General features: G+C 37.1%; 1 protein-coding gene across 5 annotated transcripts; it reads right to left on the reverse strand.

The window, feature by feature from the left end:
- LOC307168547 (uncharacterized protein) lies at positions 1–19,109 on the reverse strand. Of its 5 annotated transcripts, none has more exons than XM_079888658.1 (16): positions 16,858–19,109; positions 9,513–9,602; positions 7,829–7,951; positions 6,829–7,083; positions 6,639–6,731; positions 6,160–6,270; positions 6,009–6,077; positions 5,879–5,926; positions 5,665–5,790; positions 5,373–5,543; positions 4,106–4,578; positions 3,574–3,884; positions 2,320–2,498; positions 1,677–1,849; positions 1,127–1,341; positions 1–511 (listed from the first exon to the last, which is right to left on the reverse strand). In XM_079888658.1, the coding sequence occupies exons 6-16, from the start codon at positions 6,265–6,267 to the stop codon at positions 267–269; spliced, it is 2,118 nt and encodes a 705-aa protein (XP_079744784.1). In that variant the 5' UTR covers positions 6,268–6,270; positions 6,639–6,731; positions 6,829–7,083; positions 7,829–7,951; positions 9,513–9,602; positions 16,858–19,109; the 3' UTR covers positions 1–266. The 5 variants fall into 5 exon arrangements, with proteins under 5 accessions (XP_079744784.1, XP_079744783.1, XP_079744785.1 ...); XM_079888657.1 differs by having other exon boundaries at positions 9,507–9,602; XM_079888659.1 differs by having other exon boundaries at positions 9,507–9,602; positions 17,315–17,488.
- Between the last annotated feature and the right edge of the window lie 1,181 nt (positions 19,110–20,290).

The following is a 20,290-nucleotide window of genomic DNA, read 5'->3' on the forward strand; positions in this document are numbered from 1 at the left end:
CATAATGCAGAACAATGCATTTTATTTTGCAATGGATGCACATCTCAAACATATTTGACTTCAAGGTGCTTCTTAATGGAAATTTAAATTTATAAAAGCTGTACTCAGTTGTAACTGTACCTAAAATTACTTAAGTGTAAAAAGGTAGGCTAATATTAAAGCTTAAAGCATGAGACTTCTGTAAGTCAAATCATTGACAACATTTTTATTTTATTGCTGAACTATTCCTTAAAAGAGGAAAAATTAACATTCTTTTTTTAACCATTTCAGGCAACACCAAAATATGGGCTCTGCATGATTCCCTCTGTCATGTAGGTCTTGAACATTTCATATTCTGTGTGTATCGGCAGTCGTAGTATAATGAGGCAAGTATTGGCCTCTGGAAAGATTTTCCTGTCTTGATGGAGGAACTCTATTTCTGGGCGGTGGGGGAAACCCAAAGGTGGCACTGTGGAGGCTCCAGTGGCAAACTCCATTATCATCTCAAGAGTGACTCCATCAGTCTCTCCCTCTGTAAAATATATGTACAGAAAAATCACAAACCTCAAAAGACTAACCTAAAATGTGTGGTACACGCAGTTCTTTGACAGCAATATTTTGTTCTAAACAGAATTAGCCAGCCTGTCTAATTATGACTACATCTAGCTGCAGGGTTTCTATATATTGTCTGATTAAAAAAAAAAAAAAAAAAAAAAAAAAAATTTACAATCCTAAGTATTTGTTCTGCATAATGGTTAGATTTACCAAAAATCAGATAATTTTTCACTTCAAACACTTGTTTTCTTTAAATCTAAGTCACTGTTTTTATTAATCACTGTTTATAGAGGACCAATAGCATAAAACAAATACAAATGACACATTACAAGAGAATTAAAAGCTACATAAAGTAGCGTTAGCATTCTAGCTATTAATTTAAATGCTCCTTTAAATGTGTCCTGCTCATAATGAAACAGTCTGAATATAAATTTACTGTAATTGTAATGATTCAGGACAAGGCACAAATACAATTTGGAAAATGGATTTAAGTATTCACTCATTATACTGTAGAAATTTTAAACGTTGAATTTTTTTTTTTTTTTTTTTTTCACATGGCATACCTTCAACATTATATAAAAACATGTCATACCTTCAACATCGATCAACCAGTCCCTCCAGTAGCATATGGTCTGGTTTTCCTTTGCCCTTCTGTTGCTGCCTTGTGGGGAAAAGTTCACATAAAAAAGACTGCAGAGGTCCTTTGCTTGAAGGGGCCTCTGCTCATTGACGAACATGTCATTAAAAAGTGCAGGATATTTCTGCATCTCTTCCAGCAAACCGAGAGTTTGCAACCCTTCTGAAAACCTGCATAACAAACAAAGCAGTCAATGGAAGTTTCAAGCTGATGATAGTTATGTTGTCAAAAAGTAAAGGCTTAATTTACTTCACCCAAAAAAACAAAAAAACAAACAAAAAACAAAACGATTCTGTCATTAATTACTCAGGTCAACCCTTAAGACTGTATGTTTTCAACACAAAAGGTGTTCTATCATTACAACTCTCAGGAGATGTTAGCATGGTAGTATCTTTATTTGTGTTCTGGAAGTTAACTAAAGTCCTGGGGTGTGGAAACCCATGAGGGTGAATAATTAACAACATAATTTCAATATTTGGGCAGACTAACCCTTTAAATCACTTACTGGTCCAAGGCAGCCCGCAGTCTCCCATTCACAAAGAACTCTGCAGCTGACTGGACAAGAGAGTTCCTTTCTGTCAGGTGTGATATATATCTCAAGGCACCAATGATACTTAAGCTGTCTGCTGCTTCTGCAATGGCACAATTTGCCTCCTGAACAGTTGTTGCTTCCTGTATCTAAAACAGTTGCGAAAAAAGAATGAAACTGTTAAGCAAAGAGAAACGTTCGGCCTGATGGTGGAAAAGCAGCTCTAGATGCCCTGTGTTCTGTATGACACTGATGCCTGCTCAAGCAGAGCTGAGCAACATGTACCCATTAACTGTTTTTATATGTACTTTGAAAGCTGTAGCTCACAATTATGGTAAGGGGCATTACATTTCTGACACACACTTGTGGGTGTTTGGTCAATCACAATGCACTGGGTCAGCTGACCAATCAGAGCAGATGGAAGGAGGGGCTTTGTAGAAAACACCACATTTGAGAGAGGCTGGGCATAGAGGAGCTAAAATAATGCACTGCATATGAAAAATAATGTTTTTTTTAAACGTTGAAGCATGTCAACACATTTTCCAAATACACAAAATAATGATCTTTAATAATAGCATCATTTTTAAACAATTATTTAAATTCTCAAACATCTCTGTACCTTGATTAGTTGCTCCCTCAATGCATGATCTCCAACCTCATCCACTGAGGCAGAGGATGTTGGCATGCCACAGATCTGCAGAAAAAGTCTTTCAGAGAAGAAATGTGGGCCAACTCCTCCATGGACGACACACATAGCTATCATCTTCCCCACTGATGCATACAACCTATTCTCCAAAGCTAAAGTAAAACAGAAGAAATATTGATGTCAGAAATTCCTACAGAACCATTCTAAATACTTTTTTAATATTCAAGTTAATATTTTACCCCTCAGTCACTCCTTATTAGAATTCAGGAGATCTGATCATAATTGGACAATTTTAAATGCAGGTGAAAACAGGACTGTCATCCTTACATTCTACAGTCTTACATTTCTAATGTAACTGAGGAAAACAGACACATTTTTTAAACAGATTCATCTTTTGTAGGTCTCTTTGTGCAAAGACTCTTTGTAGGTCTTTGTCTTTATCTTTGTCCAAATTCTTTTTTCTTAGAATTGCATAATATGAACTAACAACTGCAAGTTATATACTCAAAATTGTGTACTATAAAGTCATGACTGTGAGATATAAACTTTATAAGTCAACTCTATAAGCTTTATTATAATCACAATTGCAATTTTATATCCCATAATTATGAGAAAATAAATATTGCACAATTGGGAGCAAAAAGTCAGAATTGTTAGATAAAAACTCAGTTACCTTTTTTATTTTGTGGCAGCTTCCACAAAAACATATGAAACAGTTATATACACACATGTGTAACTATTGAATACTTAAACAAATTTTTTATTATAACAGCTGTATAGATTAACAAAGTGTGAGGTGTAGATTATAGGATTATATTTAGATCTACCCTCATCACCTGAAATGCAAACAAGGTGTAAATAGCATGAGACTACAGTGTAGCACTGTCATTATAACGGACATTTTACGAGTCTGGATTCAATAAAACCCTTGAATAAAACCCTTTACTGGACTACCAAGTTAGATATTATTTCTGAAACAAGCAGAATGTTTAAATAGTACAATGTGAAACTTAGGAAATTTGATTTGTCAGTTTATGAACCCTCAAAAAAATACAAACACAAAAGATCAAAAAGACTATTCGACTGTTAAGGTGGAATCCAAAAGCATCATCTGACCAGTAGTGGTGGGAGAGAAAAAAAGAGCATTTTTTTCATGATACCGAATAGCTGAATAGCATTAAAACATAACCTGACACAAAAGCTTTCTGTTTTAACAGGAGTACTGACCTTGTGTGTCTAGAGCCAAACTCCGGTCTTTCTCATGGCCCTGAAAGACATTTGATTGATGGATGGCCCGCATCAACAACCGCAAGTATTCTCTAGTAGGGCCGCCTTCATCTATTGCCCCTTCCCCATTTTCCTCAGCATCAACAAACACTACATCTAATTTTGCTTGTGGGTTGAATCGTCGCCGCTTGATAGCTTGCAGGCTGCACTGTAGTATGTTTTCTCTGAACACATTTATTTGGTTTGCTGTTGGGCAGCTGTTTCCATCGATTTTGCTTTGCAGTTTTTTTAGAATGGTCTGTAGGTCAACCCTGCAAGAGACAAAGATTGGATTGTTTTTAGTCAAATGCTGAACATTATGGTATATTTTAGAATATTGCTAGTTGCATAAAGTCCCACTCACACATGCAGGGACTTCCAGTCACAAAGCAACCTCATCCCATTATTTTTAAATTAAGAGTTGGTGGCTTTGTGTGCGAGTGTTTGTTAATTTGCGAATGCATAAAAAGTATAAGCATATATAGGAACATACTCATCTAGGGCCACGGACCTCCCTTGATCTATTAGGGATAGATCTACAATGTCTGATTGCTGGGGAGATGGAAAACTAAGTGGTGTCTCTTCATCAATATCAATGACAATTGGCTCTGTAGGTTGGTCTTCAAAATTAAAATGAATGAATGGAGTCTGGGCTGTGAACAAAGCCGCAGAGGCCAGAGCGACTGGAGACTGGGCAGAGGCCAGAGCGACTGGAGACTGGGCAGAGGCCAGAGCGACTGGAGACTGGGCAGAGGCCAGAGCCACTGGAGACTGGGCAGAGGATAGAGCCACTGGAGACTGGGCAGGGGATAGAGCCACTGGAGACTGGACTGGGGATAGAGCCACTGGAGACTGGACTGGGGATAGAGCCACTGGAGACTGGACTGGGGATAGAGCCACTGGAGACTGAACAAAGGGCGAATCCACTGGAGGCTGGGCAACATTTACAGGGTCACAGTGTTTTTCCTGAAATGAAACACACAGACATTAATGTAGACTGTAATCACAGACTGAACACAACTGTACTGACTATACATTTGGGCATGATGAGTTATAATCTGTCATGTACTGGATTTTATTTGGTAAATGTGTTTCCATCTTAGTTTATGTGCATGTTTATTTAATGTTATTCATGTTATATTTAATCTTAACTAACAATGTGAACTTTTAAAAAGAGTCTTTAGAGTCTTTACAGGCTTTCCTGTAGCTCAAACAGTAGAGCGTTGGCGCTAGCAATGCCAAGGTCATGGGTTCGATTCCAAGGGAAAGCAAGAACTGACAAAATGTAAAATGTGTACCTTGAATGCAATGTAAGTCGCTTTGGATAAAAGCATCTGCCAAATGCATAAATGTAAATGTCTTTACATGCAAGGCTCATAAATATTTTCTCTCAGGCTAGTAGCAAATTAAATTAAATTGTGGAGGATATTAACTGTGAAAAGATGATTGACAGGCTAGTTTATGGTGTCCGTTAAAGACACAGTTTTATGACTGGATAGTATGTCCCAAAAGCTTGCCTAGTCTTCTCACACACTCAAAAGTATGTACTTTTTCTTCACAAAAAGAGCACATACTTTTAGGGCATGGTATAAGTAGGTAAACTGGGACGCAGGGATTCTTAACAAGCCTTAAGATAAAATTTAACAGGGACAATCAGGCCAAAAAATGATAACTTATCAATAAAAGGTAATGCATATGGCCAAATCAAAATCATTATGAAAAAAAAAACTTGCTCAAGTGATACTGTCGTAGTAACTTACCAGATAATCAAAAGGTGATGTCCAAAGGACATACAATGTAGAGAACGGTTTGATTCCATGATCTGAAATTGACCCAGTAGAAGTGCTCTCTATAGCATTTGAAGAAGTAGCTTCCTGGATTCTGAACACCTCACTGGCCATTTCATCTGTTCCAATAAAATCAAACAAGACCTAAAAACAAAGAGCCCATGATGGCAAATATTAATAAATAAAGAAATCCAGAAATGAGGAAAAATAACTAAAAACATCTATGTAAAAAACACCTTGATCCTTCTTCACAATGAAGTCTTACTTGAATTGGATCAGACATGATGAACTTCCTCTTATTCACATCTCCATTTGGATATTTGGCTTTCAGATATTTTCCATCAAGAGGTTCAACACGGGCTGCCATTCGCTGGCGTCTTTCCTCAATGGCCTAAAAAAAAAAAAAGGATATATATTATATATATATATATATATATATATATATATAATTAAACAAAATATTTAGTGGCAGCACTAACCTTTTTGCGCTTTTCTTCCAGAACCTCATAGCAGTGCCTCCTTCTGTCCTGCAATACCATATATGTAATACACATTTTTGTTTTAAACAAAATTTAACCTTGGCAAGCAAACTGTGAATAGTCAAATTACCTTTTCTATATCTGCCAACAAAGAAGCATTATATTCTTCATCTTGCTGGGAACGTACAGCTTGCCACTCCTGAAGGAAATAAAGTACAACTATGAGTCACAAATCAGTCATATTTACAACCATTGACAACATCAAAAATAACTTCACTCACACGGAGATTTACAGATTCTGTAGTCTCAGCACTGAAGGAGATTTCATCAAGTGCTGTAGTGCTGGATGGTTGTTGTGAGTTCTGGGGAATGGCTGCGGATGGTGTCATTACCTAAGAGAAGACAAAAACATATAATGACAAAGAATTTGTTAGAGTCACTGCATAGTAAAGAAGTTACTTGAACTGTCACCTAACATTAAATGTGCACTGTGCATAAACATATCATTTATATTAAGGTTAAATGAAAGGCCAATTCAACTGAATTGAAACTGAAAATATCCATAGGTAGAAAAAAATTACAAAAACTGTTATCCTAGGGAATGTAACTGCTCAGACATCACACAGAATAAATTGATACATCATAATACTGTACATAAAAAAAAAAAAAAGGGTTTATATTTGTATTTGCCACTCATCACTAAAAAGTGTATAGTGGACATAACAAAAATCATTAGATGTGCAATCATTTTAATATGGACCTGATCTGAAACCACTTGTGAGGTCTCATCTACTGCTGGAGCTGCGAGTGGTGGGAATGAATTCTAGGACATGGCAGAGGGTGGTGATGTTACCTGAGCAGAGGGTAACTTCAGTTATAGGCATAGACATTACAGAGAACACATTTATATGATTGTAGTATGATATAAATCCCTGTGTATAATTCCATACCTGCAAGACATTGGCTCGTGGCACGATGTAAAGCCTGCTTTTGCCAACAACTGCTTTTAGTTCCTTCACAGAACTAACTTGCAATTTCTGGATCTTGCGTCCTTTGCCTGTCCTTGCCAATTCAAAGCCTACAAAAATTTAAACTGATACGAGGGTAGCTTTGGCAAACAAAGTTGTTCAATTCAGATAAACTCCAGTTTAACACAATCTTTGAGTTTGTGCATCCGGCTTCCGTTGACTCATGCACAGGTTTTCCTAAAAATGGAAAAGTAAACATCGGTATAATCGGTTCCTAGTGGCAAAGTAACATTCATTAGTTGCTGCAAGATCTTTCAGGACTCCTAGCATTCAGGACTCATTTTCAGACATAATCGTAGTGTTGCCAAACCCCAAAAGTAGACCTGTATGACTACCACAGTTAACCTAAGATCATTTGTGTTTCTACAAAGTCTACAGCTTTGAAACTAAACGAACCCTACACTCCTAAGAAAATTGCATATGACAGACGAAAGAGCCTGGTCTCACTCACAAGGCCATCACACATTTGACCATATGTGAAAGAACATTAACATACAATATATGGTGTAGCTTAGCGTCTGAATGCACCACCCAGATCCTCACACTAACCATAACCACCATTGACTAACTTCTGATAGCTAATGCAAAAGGATTCATTGGGAGGTATTCCTGGACACTTTCAAAGTGATGTCTTTACATGAGAAAGTGTTGCATAGGTGTAACAATTAAAATGGCTACATGGAAACTGTTATGGAAATGCATCAAAGAGTAAACTGCTCTACAATATTTCTTTAAAACAAATGTTAAATGTATTAACAGTCAAATGTTTCCCAATATAGAGACAGTACAACAAATCGGACCATACAGGCTCAAGCTAACAAAATTCAAAGCAGCTCATTCCATAGCTTTCTTTGCAAGAAGGTTAGATAAGGTGTACAAGTAAATAACACTCAATTCTTATCTGCTTCAATCTCACATTTACCTAATCCATGTTTAGCCAGTTCCTCAAGTTCTATTGTGGGGGGCAGAAAACCATTATCTGGCCCTGGGAGGAGGAAAAGTTTTGCTTGCCAAATAGGGTTTTCCCTGCGGCCACCAGATCCTCCTGTAAAACACAAATACATAACTGTCAGCAGTAATTCTTGGCTAAAATGTGTGTGTGTGTGTGGGGGGTTCATGCTTAAAATTACTGTAAGCTATTGTTAACATAAGATTTATGAGAGAGATTCACTCTAATACACTTTAATAAAGCTGCAATGGAAGTGCAATAACACTTAACTTCCTTAGAACAGAAAAAAAAATTCTCTGAATTCCCCCAAATTAGATTCTGCCAAAAAGATATTTAGCTTATGGTTACAAAGAGACCTTACAATATATGGCAGAACACTGTTATCTAAAGCTGAAGGAATTTCACGCTTAGTTTATCCTTCTATATCCCTTTATGTTGATTCAGTCACCTGTAAATTTATTGACACTCTTAATTTTAAATTTATATGGAAAAATAAAGGGAAACACGCCAGCAGGAAATATTTAACTCAACCGTACTCAAAGGAAGGTTTGAATGTTTTAGACTTTTTACCTTGAACCAGGTTTTTAAAATAAAAAAATGTTTAAAGGGGAATTCAGTCTGGTTTTGGATTCCTAATTTGATTTTTAAAAGATGTGGAAATTTAAAATTGTTTCTTTCTTGTGATTTTAAATGTACGAGACTACCTATGAAACTTTCCATGTTATTATGTCATGGAAGCTGATATTTAAACACAATTTTTCTCCTCATATCATATGGAACAACCAATATTATCAGCCTGTAAATCATTTTTCTTCCCTTATTGGTTTAATAAGGGCATTGCTTTTTTTGTTTCAGACTAAGTAAACAATAGTGGAGACTTTTATTCTTATGAAGATATTATTGAACTATATGGTTTAAATGTATCAAAACAGAACTACATTAAGCTTACAAAGACTATCCCTTCTAATTTGTTGTTTTTGGTGAAATCTTATAAATCATATGGTAATTTGAATATGAATGTCCCTCAACTATTTATACATGGGGTAAATATCCTGGATGTTAAACGTACAAAAAAAAAAGAAAAGAAACTTTATAACTGATAGTAAGAGTTCAATTATTAAGGCTTATGGGAAATGGTTTTCACTTTTCCCCAAATATCACATTTCATTAGGTATGGACAGTGCCAAAAAAATTTGTTTCACAATAAAATAAGTCCATTTAAAATGTATTCATCATTATTACCCTTGTAATAAATATTTAAGTAAATTTTACCATAATATTTCCCCACTATGCTCTTTTTGCCAAGAGGAGGGAGAATCTATTTTACACTTATTCTACTGATCGGTTCTTATACTAAACAATTGTGGCTTCAAATTTCAGCCTCCATCTTGCATTTCATCAGTTGTGTAATATTTCTGTCAGTAAGGTTCTTTTTCACTCAGATGTCTCTGAAAATAAAAAGCTAGATGATATATTAAACTTTTTTTGTATGATGGTATCATATTCACAATGCAAGATAGGCCTACTCGAGTACATTCACAAAAAGACCCTAGAATGCATTTTGGCAACTATTTTGCTTTAAGTTATTAAACAACTACCCCGAACTTCTGATAGCACATTAGCAATTCTGATGTTAAAAAAGAAAAATTACCCCGACCTCGATGAACTCGCCGGCGAAATAATCGTCTTGTTGTGGAAAGTAAGGTTGAATCATCATTTCTCGCTGCCAGCTCCTGTCTTGCACGGGCTGCAGCATTAAAAAGACAATTAAAAATTCCTTCGCCCTCTGGCTGCTCCAACATGGTGCTAATCAGTGCTAATTAAGTTAACAGTTAAAGGGTTAGTTCACCCAAAAATGAAAATTCTGTCAGTAATTACTCACCCTCATGTTGTTCCAACCCCGTAAGACCTTCGTTCATCTTCGGAACATAAATTAAGATATTTTTGATGAAATCTGAGAGCTGATCACTCCTCCATAGGCTTCTAGGTGACCGAAACTTGCTGGCCCAGAAAAGTTATTAAAGAGATCTATAATATAGTCCAAGTGACTACAGTGGCTCAATCTTAAGTTTATCAAGCGACGAGAATACTTTTTGTGCGCAAAAACAAACAAAAATAACGACTTTATTCCACTATTCATTTCCTTCTCTCTGGGCCTCTAGTTGGTTCACGTAGTGTTTTTGCGTCGCGCGTCTGTGTTACACGTCACCACGTAGGCTCACAATTGGCCGAAGCTGGTCATGTGTGTGATGCGTGATGACGTGCAACACAGACGCGCTGCGCAAAAACACTACGAGGCCCAGAGAGAAGGAAATGAATAGTGGAATAAAGTAGTTATTTTTGTTTGTTTTTGCGCACAAAAAGTATTCTCGTCGCTTGATATACTTAAGATTAAGCCACTGTAGTCACTTGGACTATATTAACGATCTCTTTAATAACTTTTCTGGGCCAGCAAGTTTCGGTCACCTAGCAGCCTATGGAGAAGTGATCAGCTCTCAGATTTCATCAAAAATATCTTAATTTGTGTTCCGAAGATGAACGAAGGTCTTACGCGGTTGGAACAACATGAGGGTAAGTAATTACTGACAAAATTTTCATTTTTGGGTGAACTAACCCTTTAACAGGTGCGATTTGAATGATTAGAAAAACAACGCTCCTGCCTAAAGTGTGATGCGGGCCTAATTTGCATACAGATATCTGCAACGTCATTTCGCCTAGTCAAAACTCTAATTCAAGATATCTGTAATTACATTTTGACTAGGCAGAATAAAAGTTACAGATATCTCAAATTTCAGATATCTCTAATCAAAATTTATTTCAAGATATCTATAACTTGATAATAGATATCTACAATTAAATTATGACTATCCCTAACTCCAGTTTGAGATATCTACAACGCCATTTTGACTAGTCATAACTCCAGTTACAGATATCTACAACGTAATTTCGCCTAGTCAAAACTTAATTTAAGATATCTGAAAAGGAACATGTAGATATCTTGAATTGAGTTGAATTAAAGATATCTTGAACTGGAGTTATGACTAGTCAGAATCAAATTGAAGATATCTCAAACTAGAATTACAGATATCTACAATTCAATTGCAGATATCTGTAATTCACATAGTGGATATCTGCAACTGAATTGTAGATATCTGTAATGATAAACCCCATACAAATGAATGGAAAAAGTGACGTCATTTGTCCTAGGAAGAATGTCTTTGTGGATATCTGAAATTACAATTATGGATAGGAAGAATGTAGTTGCGGATATCTGAAATGTTCTTTTTGACTAGGCAAAACTGAATTACAGATATCTGCAACACATATCCAGTCTAGCTTTTAAATGTTAAAATGGCTTGCCATACGCGTTGGGCATTGTCATGTTGACAGTAAATCTAGCCCAATGTTGGGGGTGCCAATCATATTCTAGGGGGGGCCAGTGCCACCCCATGCCCCCCCCCTCTAGACACGCCCCTGTTGTTATGTGACTATGAAAGAAATCTGCATTTGCAGCTTATTCTCTGGAGGGTGTAGGGGGACAAATCATATAATTGCCAAATATGCCAAACTGTTGACTTCAATGAACTGCAGCATGGTTTTCAAAATGAAGGGTCTGGAAAGATTAGTAAAGAATTCCTTGAAATGCAATTCTTACACAACATACAGTACCACATCATTGCAAACATTTCTGCATTTCAACAAAGTTTGCTGCATAGAAACTACAGATGCAAAAAACAAAATTCCAAAAAGAGACTTAAAGTGTAAGTTGCAGGTTAACCACCACAGCCAATTAATGTGTAAATAAAGTGCTCTATATTAATTATTTCTGTCTTAAAATGTGTTAAAATAACATTTATTGGGGTTTCTTCGAAGGTAGCGTGTTTTTTCAGTTACTGGGTGATGACGTCACAAGAGGAACTCGCAACCCATATGTCACCGGTGCAGGCCGGGGTGGACTCGGATGACCAGCCGCCCCTGACTCCAGACACCACCGTGAGGAGCCGACACCACAGGCACGCAACAGACGGACAAAGGAGGAGGCAAGCAATTGAGTTCAAAAATAACAATCTTTATTGAATAACAATCAACTTGAGGAAAGGATAAGCAACTCTTTTCTTCTAGGGCTATTTGACTGGAATAGCCGCTGGATCGATTCTTCACTGTCTTCGGGACACAATTATGTGATAGTGGCTGGGAAGGCTTACTCCACAGCGTTGCTGCACATCTGCAGGATTCAGACGGTAAGTAACAGGTGATGTATTCTCTCCGTATCAGATACGTCGTTGGGCACAATGGTGGAACAGTGACTCTAAACGCTTACTCCACAGCTGCTGCTGCACATTGCACATCTGCAGGACTCAGACGGTAAGTAACAGGTAATGTTTCTTCGCCCAACAGCAGATTCTCTCATCAGGACATAAAAGGGAAATTGCGACTTTAAAACTCACTTCACAGCGTTGCTGCACATCTGCAGGTCTCAGACGGTAAGTAACAGGTAATGTTTCTTCGCCCAACAGCAGATTCTCTCATCAGGACATAAAAGGGAAATTGTGACTTTAAAACTCACTTCACAGCGTTGCTGCACATCTGCAGGACTCAGACGGTAGGTAACAGGTAAGGTTTCTTCTCTTAACAGCAGATTCTCTTATCAGGACGTGAGAGGGGAATTGTGACTTTAAAACTCACTTCACAGCGTTGCTGCACATCTGCAGGACTCAGACAGTAAGGAACAGGTAATGTTTCTTCTCTCAACAGCAGATTCTCTCATCAGAACATGAAAGGGAAATTGTGACTTTAAAACTCACTTCACAGCGTTGCTGCAGTCTTCAGGATTCTTCCCTCAGCATCAAACACTTTCATCAGACATTAGCAAGAGACTCAATAGGCAGCTTTACCAGCGATGTTGTACATCTTCAGAGCTCCATCAGTAAGTATAACGGTTCAGACTTTTCCACAGCCATACGGTTCTTCACGAGACTTGTAATTTCAGAGAGAGAGGGTTAACAGGAGCCTTCAATGAGGGATTACTTCACGACAATACTCAGTGGAAGAGAGGATAATACAAAGCATTACTTCAACAGTTCAGTTGTATCGTTCTGGAATTTGGATGGGGACAAGTAGATCATTTCACAAGAATGAAAGCAGGCGTTGGGAGACTCTTCTCAGCATAGCACACAGCACTCGTGTTCACTACAAATCCACAGCATTAATTCAGCGTGCATCAGGTAAGGCAAACAACTGCAAATCACTCACACAGTAGGGCTGATCAGAAGCCTCGCTTCATCCATGCATTTCAATGGGAATATTCAACTCTCAATTCCTCTCCAGCGTATCTGAAACAGATGTCCTCCTCAATAGTAAATTTCACATTCAGTCTTTTCTTCAAGCTTTACATTTGATTCAACGATGTAATTAATTCACTTATCTTTCTCTCTTCCTCTTCCAGCGCAGATCCAAGCAGCAGTTCAATCCAGTAATATTCCACACGCAGCTCTAAACGACAGACTCCAATGGTAGTTCTTCACTTACACGAATTTCCAGGATTACAGCGTCCAATGTAAGCGCTCAAACAGGAGATCTTCTACCCCAAGACACAACGACAGAGACCCAGCCCAACAACTGATCAACTGAACACCGATTGACTTTTACCAGCTCCAACCTCGACCTCAACTCCACTTCCACTCCTCTTCTGAATGGCTCTTTTATCCTCCTCTTGTGAAGCGGAAAGCCTGTACAAACACCGCTCCTCTCTCTCTCACACCTGCCGTGCATCAGCGGTAATTAGGTTGGACCATAGACTGTAAAAAAATATGGACGTAGTGTCCGTGACGTCACCCGTAGGTTTCTGAAGAGCATTTTTGAAGCCTAAAGAAGGCGGAGCCGGCCGTCGCCATCTTGGCCTCGCGTCACCTTGCGTCACTCCCGGATAACAGAAAATGGGCAAAGAGGCGGGGCGTGAGTGGAGCTGAGGAGCTCAATTAAAAGTTCCTATTTTTGCCCTTCGAAATATTATAATAGTTAAAAGACATGGCTACAAGTGAGACTGTGTATCGTAATTCTGTACTATTCTGCTAGTTGCATTATGCATTATGCAGTAACTTATTATGCATTATGCAGTAACTTATTACTCTGAGAGTGTGTGTGTGAGACAGTGATTTATGTGCATACATGTCAGTCACTCTTTTTATATGGTCCGTCAGCGCGGCATCGCTCGTCAAGTTCGTAGAGAGCTTATTCAGTCCATTTTAAATTCTGATTTTGGCCACCTCTCCATAGATATATTGCCTATGAAGTTCAAGTAAATGCGCTAGAAAATCCGCGCTCATTCAAGGATGTGCATTTAACGTTATTGCATGGACGGAGAAAGCGCCGACGCCTGCAGGATTTCATCTGACGGTACATAAGCATATTATAATCCATCTGTTCCGTGAGAGCAGAACGAACGAGCCTTTATTGACGTTTTTAAATCTGATAACTCCAAAAAGCAACGAAATTGTCAGACATCCATTAGTGCATGTTCACAGAGGAAAACAACTGAAATACAGCGCTGGTTGATTCTCTCCAACGATACTCGACGACAACGACGGAACCCAAAGCCGTGGGCGAAGTAATGATTGTTTTAAATTGTATGAAATAATCCCGAAAAAAAGCACAAAACACTGCAGAGGTGGCAAGTTCAGCAGCTAAAATTTGCTTAGGTGAACTGACGGCTAGTAACAGCAGACAAACGGCTAGCATTGACATCAGCGGCAATCCACCTGTCACTCCCCAGATAGCAAGGTGACATTGATTAAATGTTGAAATTCCATCAGAATCATCATTTTGGTTGAGGTTGAAAATTCAATGCTAAATAATATTGGATCAATGTTGAAAAATCAATGCTAAAATAATATTGGAACAATGTTGAAAATTCAATGTTAAAATAATATTGAATCAATGTTGATAATTCAATGTTTTTCAGTGTTGAAAAGACAAACGTTGAATCAATGTTGATTTTTGGTCAGCTTAAATTTCTCCACTGGTTGCCTAGAGACAATCCTAACATTGGTTGCCAACCAATCAGATCAAAGCGCTGCATAACGGTCAACAGATTTCAAGCGCGAAACAGACAGACAGACGAAGCATTCGGGCAACGACAAAGTGATTTTTAGAGGTAAGTTAATCTTAAATCTCTAATCTTTCATTTCTCAATTTTTTTTATCTATATTTCTTACAACTTGTTTGCTTTTCCTGGGTGAGTCGGAATGAACTGCTATGTTAAATGTAGGCCTATTAGTAACATGAACACAAACCAACGGCCGGGATTTTCCCTAATAATATATTGAATTTCAATTTGTCTTTTACCAAACGCCGTGGGTAAATTGTTCATTTTCATTCTAGGGCGAACTAACCCTGAAGTTAAAAAAGGTGCAAAGAAGCGGGAGTTCTTTGGGCACGCAAATGGAAGACGACGTGTACGATGGGTAATATATTTTTTGTATTCAAATAATAGCAAGCTATTTATTTTTTTATTAATTTATATCTGAGTTCTGATTTCTGTTCTGGTTCTTTTGTTTTATTGTTACTCAGCTATGTTGCTCTTGTTTTTGTTTTATTTTATAATGCATGTTATATCTTTTTTTATTTTATAATGCATGTTATATCTTGTTTTATTTTTTAATGCATGCTATATTGTTTAATGTTGTTCTTCTGTAAAGCATTTTGGTCTGTTCTAAATGTGCTAAATAAAATTGAATTTGAAAAATTTATCAGAGTAATGTTTCATTCTTTCTTACCGTAGTACTGCTGTTTTTGTCTTTGTCACCACGAAATGCAATTTTTTTCTGAATGTGATATTTCCTGTTCAGTTTTGGGGGCATAAATAAATACATTTACTTGTAAACTGAAGGATGTAGTTTACTTTGAATGACATTTTGATTAAAAACATATTTAATTGCAACCGTACATGGTCTCTGTCTGAAATGAGTCATTTAAAAATTCAAGCATAGTACAAGCATAATAAACTAGCATAGAATCTTGCTGTACATAAAGCAAGATTGATTTTATATTGTTTCTATGTTGATTCAATGTTAAATAAGTGATTTAATTATGGCTGAAATAATATTGATTTTATGACCATATTGATTGATTTTTCATCGTTGAAATAACATTATTTCAGGGTGCAAACCTGATGAAAAATCAATGTTAAATTTCAACATTGATTCAATGATCTTTTGGTTAATACATTGACATTGATTCAATGTAGATTCAATGTTGGTCTGCTATCTGGGTCAAGTGGCCACACCCTTGCAGAACTTTAAATATTAATCAACTAAACGGAAGAGTTATAAAAAAATTCACCCCCCTCACAGTTGTCATGAAGGGCAAAATTAGCTGTATAGACCAAAGCCACATACAGACACCAGGCTGTAAACATGTTTTTTCTGCTGTAAAGTTGGTCATTTTAACATGGGGGAGATACAGATTTGACTCACTTCTGACAACAGCCTCAAGCGGCCAGTCGATGAATTGCAGTTTAACTCACTTCCGTGTTGGTTTCAAGAGAGAGACGGGGAGGTTGCCGCTTGGGTTGGACCTATGGGTTGGACAATATCTCCGCTACACCCGGAACCGGAGTGAGGCGTTACACCAAAATAATCCCCTCGGGGAACATGGAAAGAAAGAAAGGTTCCGCTTTTCCCAGCATTTTGTCACCCGTGACACATACTCGCTAGATTCCTACTGTATTATGGCTATTTGGAGAACGACTGAGGAAGTGGGAAACCATCAAATTAACCGGTCAGACGTGAGAGAGGGGAGCCATGGCACTCAAATAGTTATTAATGCTTGGTGTGAGGAGAATGAGTGGACGTTACGAGCTTAGACGTTACGATACGTTAGAGCTAGTCAACCTGGTGCAAACTTAACCCGGATAATATAACGGAACAAGCAAGTATTTTCCAAATATTGCCGTCATGTAGAATAGCAAGGAGGGACAACGACTGAAGACATTATTTACTTACAGTAAGTCAGTCCAAATCAGAGCTGTAAGGTTAGAGATTCACACACTGCACAGGGATCAATCGCTAGTCTCATCGACGCCTCAAACGTCATGTAATACCCTTCCTCAATCCACGCGTTATCAATTTCTCAGGATTTAATTAGCGATGTTTATTGTCAGAAAAGAAAAAGAGAGATCGATGTCCCCATCACTGTGTTCGTGTGGGCTATGCCACCCAGTTGAATCAGCAGTGAAGAGTGTGTGCTGCCGTGAGGTGAACGCGTTTTGGAGTTTAGTGGAACAGCTCGATCTGCGACCGGCTGATCTGACCTGCCTTGCCTGAACCCGTTTGTTTTGCGAATAGCTTATTCTCATTTCAGGCAGGATCACGGTCCCCTTGAAGTCAGCACACACGAGTATGTTTACAATGGAGTTATTTTATCCATAATTTTTTTTATCAAATAAAACATACAACCAACTTTTCTGAAGTTATGTAAGGCGAATATAGCTGCTAGCGTCCGGTAACTCTACTAGTGAGTTCCTCTTATGACGTCACGCCCCATCTAGTGGAAGGGAGCGGGAGCGGTTAAAACCACTGTTAAAAGTGCCAACTTTTCATATTATATCAGCATTTTGGTATAAAAAAACAATGGTGGGCGGTTCTTATCTTTATGTTTAATAAACACATTGTATTATCTTTGTGAAAATTTTAACCTGCAACTTACACTTTAAATGCCAAACACAACTCAGAACTCCTTTTTTCAATATTGTAAAAAGCAACATAGAACATTCATTAACAACGTTCACAACCTACATTGTGTACAAAATTTAAAACTACATAATAAATATTGGGTACCATGAAACATGTAAACAAACAAAGAAACTTTTACATTTTAAAAGAAGGCTAAGCAGGTAGATTGTTGGACAATTTTAGTTTGTAAATGCAGTTTAACTATTTCCTGCTATAATAACAAACTCGCATGAAGACAAACATCAGTATTGTTTCTTGACGATTGAGAGTCATGAATGTATGAATACATTTCATAGACAGATCTTATAAATTATAAAGTGCACTGACATAAAAAAATCCTTTATTAGCTGAAACCATCAGTACATGGCTGTAGAGTTTCATTAAATAGTGCTGTACTCAATGGTGCAAAACAACCTATTATACTGAATGTCTAAATGGAGCTGTTCTGTTTGAGAAAACTCTGGGTAACAGTATCTAGGCAAATGCATTGAACCTTTGAAAGATTATTCTAATAAAAAAGGAATCCAAAAAAAAAAAACATTCTCAATCTTTTCTCATTTCTCATAAACTCCAACATAAGTCTCCATCTGTAATTCATTACTTCTTTGGTATTCAGGTAATATTGTGTCCGACATAAACCATGATACACTACATTCATACATAAGGACCACATTTTTAAGTACTACTAAAGAAGAAAGAAGGGAAGAAAGAAAGTATTACAGATCTGGAACAACATGAAGGTGAGTAAAGAATACAAATTTTAATTTTTGGTTGACCCTTTCAAATTTAAGAAACAATGTGTATTTGTGAGATGCTAGCAAAATCCTCAATAAAAAAATTGACTGAATAATAACCACTGGTGAAATCTTCAAAGTGTGAATCCAGTATGGGAAGGGTGGTACTACTAAAGAAGTGGAGTGTCCAAAATGACAATTCTGTAATTTATTCAACCTTCAAATCTGTACGGATTTCTTTCTTTAAGTATGCTTTAATAATGCAAAGGCGTAATGTTCAAAAATGCACTGGCAACTCTTCCATATAATGGAAGTGAATGGGGACTGAAAACAAAAGCAAATGAAACCATTACAATTAGTTATGCTGTTTACACTGGATGTGGCACAACAGAACAAGCAGTCAAAAGTAAACTGATGCCCCATACTATTTCTGGCACACTCCACATGCTTACGCTACTTCTGACAACAGGACAAATGGATTTGGAGCATTCACTATGACACATCCAGTCTAGGAAGCCTCAAGCTGTTGTGCCTTGACGCCACAATGGTCGTTCTCAATGTGGACATGAGGCCTGTTGCATGAAGCCGGTTTCAGTTGCTACCCAGGTAAATTTAAGATTAATTTCAGCAAACTCTCAAGAAATTGGACTGGTTTTTAGCAGTTCATCGCCATGGTAACTTATGCTACATGGCCAGAGCAGGTTTTATTCTGGGTTCGAGATCGCAAACCTAAACTGGGCCAATCAGCTGTGAGCAAAGTGACTTCACACACACACACACACACACACACACACACACACACACACACTGACACACATATATATGTGTGTGTTTGTAATGCCATAAAGCCACTCCCCCTGTATCTCTTACTCCAAATTAAAGCAGTTCATAGTGAACGAATTTAGATAAAATTGTCTTTTGTGGCAAATTATTTATTATATTTATATTATATGAATTATAATTATTTATAATTCATATACAATTCATATAATTATTATATTAATTAACAATTAACATTAAACTTTGCATTTAAATTAATATACAGTAAATATCTACATATAAATATAAGCTTTAATATAAAGCTTTTAAACTGATTAAGCTTAAGTGTTTTCTTTTTAACTTTTCGTGAACATATCAATTATTATTTAAATGCAAAGATCTCTTAATCTTCAGCAGAAAAGTGAATTGTCAATCAAACTGATGCTCTCCGTGTTTCGTGTGATTGGCTGTTCACTGCAAATGACACACTTTCAGGTGCTCCTGATTCAGAGTTAATCATAAACTCTGGATCAAACTCTGAGTTGACAGAGAATGTTTATATCAGCGTTGTCAGCCTACTGAACCTGGGGGCTGTTCCATAAACCAAGATTAGAGTATAAGCCAGGCTTATTTCGGTTAGTCAGGCTTATTTTTGGTAGATTCGGTTTCATAAATCAAACTTAAAAAAGTTCAAACTCAGTTACCCCGGCAACTTATGCTGGGAAACTAGCCTGGTCCAGGGCAGGCTAACTGTCAGGCTAAGCCTCAGTTGTTACACAGATCCTCTAACACTGACCAATAGGAACACAATGATATTACCACTGACACTCTCTCATACCATTATTGGACTTTATTAACCACTATTAGTCCAAAAATAAATACACAGTATACAGAAAATCAACTTAAATAAGGCTACAATGATAAATTAGTCAATATAGACCTATATATATATATATATATAGATAGATAGATAGATAGGCCTAAATACAATATATATTATATATATATATATATATATATATATATATATATATATATATATATATATATATATATACAGTGCTATGCATAAGTTTAGGCACCCATGCTAAAGTTGACTAAAAAGAGGAATAAAAAATCATCTTTTGGAAATTGAACTTAATGCCTTAATTTAAAAAATGAGGAAAAATCCAACCTTTAAGAACACCAATTTTCTTTGTGAATGAATAATG

The sequence above is a fragment of the Squalius cephalus genome (assembly GCF_949319135.1).
Source record: "Squalius cephalus genome assembly, chromosome: 12".
Lineage (NCBI taxonomy): Eukaryota > Metazoa > Chordata > Actinopteri > Cypriniformes > Leuciscidae > Squalius > Squalius cephalus.

Bases quoted from the DNA above. Each gene is read 5' to 3' on its own strand.
- LOC307168547 (XM_079888660.1), bottom strand. From the start codon at position 6,267: ATGACACCATCCGCAGCCATTCCCCAGAACTCACAACAACCATCCAGC. The intron at 5,791-5,878 runs GTTAGTGCTGCC...TTTTTTTTTTAG, and splicing joins TGGAAGAAAAGCGCAAAAAG to GCCATTGAGGAAAGACGCCA. The intron at 4,579-5,372 runs GTAAGTTACTAC...GTTTCATTTCAG, and splicing joins CATCACCTTTTGATTATCTG to GAAAAACACTGTGACCCTGT.